This window comes from Manis pentadactyla, chromosome 16 (genome assembly GCF_030020395.1).
Source record: "Manis pentadactyla isolate mManPen7 chromosome 16, mManPen7.hap1, whole genome shotgun sequence".
Taxonomy (NCBI): Eukaryota; Metazoa; Chordata; class Mammalia; order Pholidota; family Manidae; genus Manis; species Manis pentadactyla.
Genome location: NC_080034.1, coordinates 69,975,719 through 69,983,662, shown reverse-complemented (window position 1 = coordinate 69,983,662; position 7,944 = coordinate 69,975,719). Strand labels below are relative to the sequence as shown.

General features: G+C 52.6%; 1 protein-coding gene across 1 annotated transcript; it reads left to right on the top strand.

Moving 5' to 3' along the window:
- The first annotated feature begins 3,599 nt into the window (after positions 1-3,599).
- On the top strand, positions 3,600-6,748 carry LOC118914153 (tubulin beta-2B chain). The gene is made up of 4 exons (XM_036888716.2): positions 3,600-3,782; positions 4,591-4,699; positions 4,979-5,089; positions 5,437-6,748. The coding sequence occupies exons 1-4, from the start codon at positions 3,726-3,728 to the stop codon at positions 6,495-6,497; spliced, it is 1,338 nt and encodes a 445-aa protein (XP_036744611.1). The 5' UTR covers positions 3,600-3,725; the 3' UTR covers positions 6,498-6,748.
- Positions 6,749-7,944: the final 1,196 nt, after the last annotated feature.

Sequence of the window (7,944 nt, the reverse complement as noted above, 5' to 3'; positions counted from 1 at the left end):
TTCATGAACTCGGAATTTTCTCTACTCTGGGTTAGCTAGCCACCACAGAGCCCAACTCCCGAAGAAGGACAAGGGCTCCGAGGCTCCCACCAAGTCAGCCCTTTGATTAAGAGCTCTGAGGCATCTCTGCTAGGAGCTGCTGGCTTCTCATCCAGCGAGGGAAGGCAGGGGAGGAAAGGGGGAGGACAGTGGGATATAAACCGGAGCAGTGACAAAGCTGAGAACGCAGGAGTCCCAGGACCCCCTGCACCACTTCTTCCCTACGGTCACTATGTGGGACTTCGACCCCTTCCTAGCCCCAATCCTCTGGGCATATAACTCCTTTACATACATGTTAGGACTGGTAGCGTCCCAATATTTCTAGCTGGAGAGCACTGAGAAAAGTAAAAAGAGAAATAATGATGGATTTGCAGGCTCTTTCAATTCCTCTTCATTCATTGGCTAAGTGTCGGTTGCCTAGGAAACCGCGTGCACTGGCGCTGCGGAGCTGCTAGGCTAAGGGGCTATGAGCTGTGTATTAAGTAGTGAATGCAGGCACGCAGTGCGGAAATCCAAAAGCTACTGTCTTGGAACTTCAATAAGTATGTAAAAAACATATCCTGCTTTAAGAAAATAAAGTTAAAAAAAATTTTTTTGTCAAATCAACTGTGTAATGGCCCCTTACCAGATTTCTTCAATTTAAAGTGACCCTATCTGTAATTCTCAAGGGCAAAATCACTTGAGATTTTGTGTTGAAATTATTCTAAAAATTGTGAAAGCAAATATAACTTTAATGGTTCAGGGGATATCTTACTAATCTCGGCCACCCAATCAGTTATTCATAAAACAAACATTCCGTTTTATTTTACGCTGCGCTATTTCTACAGCTGTTCAGGAAGGGAAAATTAAGAAATGTTAGTACATCATTTCAACGAATAGGATGTAAGTGATAATGAAACATATTGTCCTGACACCTTCATGTCTGAAACTCAATGACTTGGAATTGTGGGTAAGAGACAGAAAAGAAATGCTGGAGGCCCCAACTGAGAATTTTTTTTGCTTTGAAAGCCCTTTAACAGCCCCTTCTAGGGAGCTACGCAAAATAAGGACATAAGGATTGGCAGATAAACTAAAAGACTTCAGGGAAAGACTAGGCTGTCATCAACATTCAGCCTTCCGACACAAAATCAGATCCTTGTGAAAATTAAAATGTGCAACATCATATATCCTAATTGGGGAGGAGGAGCAGAACGGTTAACAAGAATGTCCGCTCAGAAGAGGCAGGGGGTGAGGGCCAGTACAGGCAAAATATTTGAAAGGAAAGCAGATCTTGAACCCAAAGTGCTAGTCTCCAAGGGCATCACTGCTTTCAGAAGGATGCGTTCCAGCCTACCCTTTCCCAAACCCGTTCCCCTAAAGGAAACCCAAGAGGAAAGAGTCCTTTTATCCACATCATTTTGTACGCGCGTTTTCGCCGGAGCACTCCGCGGAGATCTGGCTCTGAAACAGAATCTGAGAAAAAATAAACCGTTAGGTGAGGGAGGCTGGCGTTTGGCTCAGATAATCCGGCACCGTCCTAACTCTTGGAGCGCCGGCCGCGGGCGTAACCGCTGGGCGCCCATCTCCTCGAGCAGCGCGGGTGCTCGCTCGCTCGGAGCACGCCGGCAGGGCGGTCCTGCCAGAGCCGCCATCCCAGGCCTGGGTGCTAACACCAGCCGCAGACCTTTTGGCCCGACGTGGTCACCTTCCCCAGGGCTGGGGCGTCCGGGGAGAAGGGATTCCAGCCTGAGCCCAGATTTTCACTTGCTGTGTGACCTTGGGAGTCGTTCGCCTCGACGTTTCTGCATCTGCAGGAGCTGGATTAAAAATCCAGGGTCAAGCCCCAGGTTCCTGGAGCCCCGTAAGTGGGCCATGTGGGCGGACCCTCCGCTCCTCTGCCTCTCGCCGGACCCCTTCCTAACCCAGTAGGGGAAGCCGCTTCCGGGGAACTCGGCGCCGAGCGCCTCCGTCTGGGCGCAAAGGGCGCTGGAGGCGGCTTGCCTTTTGTTCTCTGGGTTTCTCTTTGTGCACCGGAACTGAGTTGAAAGCCCCGTTCCACCCCCTTGGCAGGAAAGGGAGGCGTTGACAGCTTGCCGTAGCCCTGGGAGGGTCTCACTCAACAGCTGCAACCTATGCTCCACCGCGAGGACCGGTCGTTCGGTCCCTCAAGCAGGAGGATCAAAGGGGTCAGTTACCTCGCAGACTACCTTTCCCGGGTCGGGAAGGGGGAGGAGGAGTAGCGACTAGGTTCCAGGTCAAGGGTGAACGTTTCAGACTCCCTTTACGCTCTCTCACTCAAGGGCTCCAGGTTCCCACACACACGAAAATTAACAAAGAGGTCGTCCCCTCGTCCGACTACCTAGAAACTGAATTTGAAGGAGTATCGGTGCTCCGAGTCTGCGCACGCGCTCTGTGCGCGAGTCAGGGTCCCGGGTGACCTCCCCCTCGCGGTGCCACAGTGTTTAGGAGTGTCCCTCACCCCCAACCGCAGTACGAAGATGGGGTACCTCTTGGCCGCCGCGGGTATGACGCCTGATGAAAGATAAGAATGTTAGCGGTGGGGCGGCGATGGACCAGCCTTAGAACCCATCCCCGTACGGGACAATAGATGAACGGAACCCAGGGAGGGTGAGCGCCTGGGGTGTGATTTTTAAATACTCAGTTGTGGTAAGTATCCCACGCATTTGTGAGCCCTTTGTTCTGCCGCAGCCCCGCCCCCACCCGCGTTCTGACCCTGGAAAGTCCACTCTGCGCGGCCAACCACACCCACCGCATCCACTCCCAAGGAACAAAAGCCATCCCGCAGTGTGGAGGTGTCCTTGGTACGCGCCAGAAGCTGTGGACTCTAGGAGAAGATCCGGCAGGGCTAGAAAGGGAGCGGAGGTCGCCCCATCTCTGGATGCCGCAGCCACAGTGAGACGAAACAAGAGGCCCTTGATAAAGACAAAAGATACAGAAGGCCCTAGGGCGCTGGGGCCTTAGGAGTCCAGGATCACGGCTCTTCAGACCCCAACATCTTGATCATATATGACTCTGTGCGATTGGGCAAGACGCAGTATTCTTAGCAAGGGCGGGTGTTTTAGTGATCAATGGCCTCAATCCGGGCTGGCAGCGCAATCCGAGCCACCCCAAGCCTACCACCTGCTAACACCCGGAGCACAGCGCGCTCCTTCTGGCTCACCTGGCGGCCTCTCCACCTGCTACAGGCCCCATCCAGTGCCAGCTCTGCCCGCACCCCCAGCCTGCCACACTGGTCGTCCTCGCCTCGCCACCTTCTCGCCCTCGGTTCCCTCACCCACCACCAATTCTCAGTACTCAGCTTTTTCCGTACCCTCCCCCACAAGTCCTAGACAATGCGTACGCTGCCACCCGACTCCCGGGAGCCCCCACTCTTCGCCCGGTCCGCAAGCCTGTGCTGATTGGCCACGGGCCCGTGGTCCAGCCCCCAGGATGGTTCCTGGGGCTCGGAGCATTACGTCAATGGGGCCTGGAGAGCGCTAGCTCGAAGGCGACTGGGGGGCTCTGGCTGGGGGCGCGGCCTGCGCCGGCCGCCCCACCCTCCTCTCATAAAAGGCCGAGCCCACTGGCCCCGAGCTCTCAGCTGGTCAGTTCTCGAGCGCGTTGCTGGTAACCCCCCCCAGTGGGCTTATAAAGGAGGACGGACAGACTGCCCAGACGCCTGCCAGAACCAGAAGCCAGCTAGCACCATGCGCGAGATCGTGCACATCCAGGCGGGCCAGTGCGGCAACCAGATCGGGGCTAAGGTGGGCGCGGCCCGCGGGGAGGGGGCCGGGGCAGTGCCAGGGGTCCCGGCCTAACGCCCCTCGGGGTTCTAGGGCGAGGGCGCGGTCCTGAGCATGCCGCGGGCTATACCAGCGCAGACCTTCCCAGCTCTTTGTGCAGCGTAGCGGGGCGTGGGCTCGCAGACTGCTTTAGAGGCGGAGGGGGGAGGAAACGCTCCTCCTTTTTTGCGGTAACTCATTAGGAATCCTGGTCTCTCCTCGCTCTCCCTTTCCTTCCAGTTTTTCGCGGAGCCAGGTACGCGTGCCTGGCGTAGGCACGGGTGTGCCCGCGAGGCTCTGCGCGCGGGTTTGCGGGAGGGGCCGGGACACGGGGAAAATTGATTTTACTCGCCTGAACCCGAGTCAGGCTGCGTGGGGGGAAGGGAGAAGAGCGATTGTCTTGAAGTCTCCAGACGTGCTTTGAATCCAAAACCACTCTCCTTCGGCTCGTTGCGCGCCAGTCTCCGGCCGCCGCCCGCAGCCGTGACCCTGAACTCCAAGCTTCGCCGCCGCTGAAGCTCGCGTCGCGTTACTGGTCCCCCCTCCCCCCCCACCGCCTCCTCCCAAGACCCCCTCCTCCTATCGCTGGCAGCTGTTCGCCCAGGAAACGCCCAATTTCAACTTTCTGACCCTGCAAAATACAAGCCCTTGCGGCTGTACGGGGTCACGCTGCTTAACGCTCCTCAAAGGTTGGGTAGTTGAAACTGAGTCCGGGCTTTTCATTGTGCGATGCGGCCTCTCTTGGGGGAGTCAGGCATGACCAAATGCAAACTTTTTTTCCGTGCCTCAGTTTTGGGAGGTCATCAGTGATGAGCACGGGATAGACCCCACTGGCAGTTACCATGGAGACAGTGATTTGCAGCTGGAGAGAATCAATGTGTACTACAATGAAGCCACGGGTAATATCCTTGAAATCCACCCCCTCCTCAGTTTTTGCCCTCTTTTCGCGACTGACTGAAGGAGTGTGGCCCCAGGGAAGGGTGAACCAGAGGATTTAGGATTCCCTCTCACTGCGGTATTTCAGTGCCCTCTGGACCTGAATCATTTGAGAATCTGGTTGGTCCTGTGTCCTCCTTTGTTTGGGGGCAACAGCAGTGTCTGCAAAAAGAAAGTTATTACCAAGCCGTTTTCTTCAGAGCTCTCTGCTTGTATGTCTAAGTCCAGCTCTGTCCCCGCAGGTAACAAATATGTACCTCGGGCCATCCTGGTGGATCTGGAGCCGGGCACGATGGACTCGGTCAGGTCTGGGCCATTCGGCCAGATATTCAGGCCAGACAACTTCGTTTTTGGTGAGTGACTGGCATGGCGTATGGCATGGGAGGCTCATTTTACATGGACAGCTCAGGGTGGAGGGTGTGACTACATAAGGGAAAGGATAAAGAACATCTAGCTATGTGCTATTTACTCTTGTATAAGTAAAATAAATCTGCTTTTCAGCCTCTTAACAGCCAGGTATTCCTAGCCTTCCTTATTTATAATTATATCCCTGACCAAATATTTTGACGTGAACGTTTTGGTGATAACCTGAAATAATCTCATCTAAACACTGACTCATTGATCCATATTACGGAGTTCAAGGTTAAAAGGAATTTGATCCAATCATCAGTGACTTAGGAAGTCTCCTTCCCTTTGGCAGGCCAGAGCGGTGCAGGAAACAACTGGGCAAAGGGCCACTACACCGAGGGGGCTGAGCTAGTAGACTCGGTCCTGGACGTGGTGAGGAAGGAGTCTGAAAGCTGTGACTGTCTGCAGGGCTTCCAGCTGACCCACTCGCTGGGGGGCGGCACGGGGTCCGGGATGGGCACGCTGCTCATCAGCAAGATCCGGGAGGAGTACCCGGACCGCATCATGAACACCTTCAGCGTCATGCCCTCCCCCAAGGTGTCCGACACAGTGGTCGAGCCTTACAACGCCACCCTCTCCGTCCACCAGCTAGTGGAAAACACAGATGAAACCTACTGCATCGACAACGAGGCCCTGTACGACATCTGCTTCCGCACCCTGAAACTGACCACCCCCACGTACGGAGACCTGAACCACCTGGTGTCCGCCACCATGAGCGGGGTGACCACCTGCCTGCGCTTCCCGGGCCAGCTGAACGCAGACCTGCGCAAGCTGGCCGTGAACATGGTGCCCTTCCCGCGCCTGCACTTCTTCATGCCCGGCTTCGCGCCTCTCACCAGCCGGGGCAGCCAGCAGTACCGCGCCCTGACGGTGCCCGAGCTCACCCAGCAGATGTTCGACTCCAAGAACATGATGGCCGCCTGCGACCCCCGCCACGGCCGCTACCTGACGGTGGCCGCTATCTTCCGGGGCCGCATGTCCATGAAGGAGGTGGACGAGCAGATGCTCAACGTGCAGAACAAGAACAGCAGCTACTTCGTGGAGTGGATCCCCAACAATGTGAAGACGGCCGTGTGCGACATCCCGCCGCGCGGCCTGAAGATGTCGGCCACCTTCATTGGCAACAGCACGGCCATCCAGGAGCTGTTCAAGCGCATCTCGGAGCAGTTCACGGCCATGTTCCGGCGCAAGGCCTTCCTGCACTGGTACACGGGCGAGGGCATGGATGAGATGGAGTTCACCGAGGCCGAGAGCAACATGAACGACCTGGTGTCCGAGTACCAGCAGTACCAGGACGCCACGGCCGACGAACAGGGGGAGTTCGAGGAAGAGGAGGGTGAGGATGAGGCCTGAGTCCCAGCTGAAGCCGGTTAGGGAGGGTTGAGGAGCGAGCACGGGGTGGGGGGCTTACTGGTGAAACATTCTGGCAGTTGGAAAGAAGCATGGTCACTAGGTGTGCGCACTGGTTCTCTGGTGCTCTTCACTGTTGCCTGTCTTTTTTTTTTTTTTTGTAATATGACATCAATATTTGTGTAACATTTGAGATATTTCTGAACTACTGTTGTGATGGCTAAAACCACATAAACGTTCATGTTCTAATGGTGTCCTCTTTACTGTCTCCTTTTTTATTGAGTTCTTCATTTTCAGTTTAAATGTGACTTTCAGAGCACATTACAGTAAATTCTTCCTTCAGAAAAGGGAAGGGACATATAAAAGTTCAAATGAAGTTACTCCTTCAGTCTGGTAAACTGAACCAACCAGAATCATATCCAGTTTAAGATGGGAGGTCAATCTGAATTTCAAAATGCCTCTAAGTAAATACTTTATTGGCTGAAAGGATGCCTACCTGAAAGCTCACTAAATGTATTTTCATGTGGAAATCCTACTACACCTTTATTTCCTTTGCCAAAGTACTATTTGAATAGTCACTACATGCGCGCAGCATGAAATTCTGAAGGACAGCAAGTGGAATGTCGGTCTCCCTTCGTATCCCTTGGTACAGTTTTCCTCCCTGGAGGGCAATCATTCTGAGCATTGTTACCTTTCCTGCCCCCTTACAGAGATATTCCATATATGTTCAAACCTATGTAGATTATTCCCTTTTTTCTTTCTTCATACACAATGTTCTGCTGCATTTTTTCACGAAACATACGACCTTTAAAATACAGAAAACTCTCCTTTAAATGGATACATAGTATCCATTGTGTGTACCACATTTTCTTTAATTCCCTACCAATGGACATAGAGGTTATTTATACTTTCTCTTACAGTAGCATGCAACAGTGAATACTTTGGTGCATATATTGTTCTGTTATAAGAACAGCTAGCCTATAGGTTTCTGTGGAAATTTTCTATCAAATGGTGCCAATGCTCTTCCTTAGTCTGGGCCTGTTGGCTTCTCATTTGGGGGAGAGAAGTGGAGTGTAAGTTTTAAACAAATGTACAAACTTATTTACATGCCCTTAGAGGAAGAAAAATCAAGAAAACTGTAGGCTTATGATTTTTCTAATTTTTACAAATGCAAACGTAGAAAAAAATATTACCTTAAATCTGACACTGTATTTATTTCATTGTACCTGATTCTGTTATTTGTGTTTTTAAAAAGGAGAATGAGGAGGACAAAAAGGGGGAGGAGAAAAAGAAGGGGAGGGTAAGGGATTTCTATATTAAAGAGGATATATTTGTATATGAAAACAGTTCCAAAGAAAAGTGTGAATAATGCCATTTTAAACAGTGAGAAAACAAGTTCGTTCTATCAAATGTCCCATATAAGTGGAAAAGAGCAGCAGTTCACTTTACA

Coding starts and splice junctions, on each gene's coding strand:
- LOC118914153 (XM_036888716.2), top strand. CDS start 3,726: ATGCGCGAGATCGTGCACATCCAGGCGGGCCAGTGCGGCAACCAGATC. Junction 4,700..4,978: donor GTACTACAATGAAGCCACGG/GTAATATCCTTG, acceptor CTGTCCCCGCAG/GTAACAAATATGTACCTCGG. Junction 5,090..5,436: donor GCCAGACAACTTCGTTTTTG/GTGAGTGACTGG, acceptor TCCCTTTGGCAG/GCCAGAGCGGTGCAGGAAAC.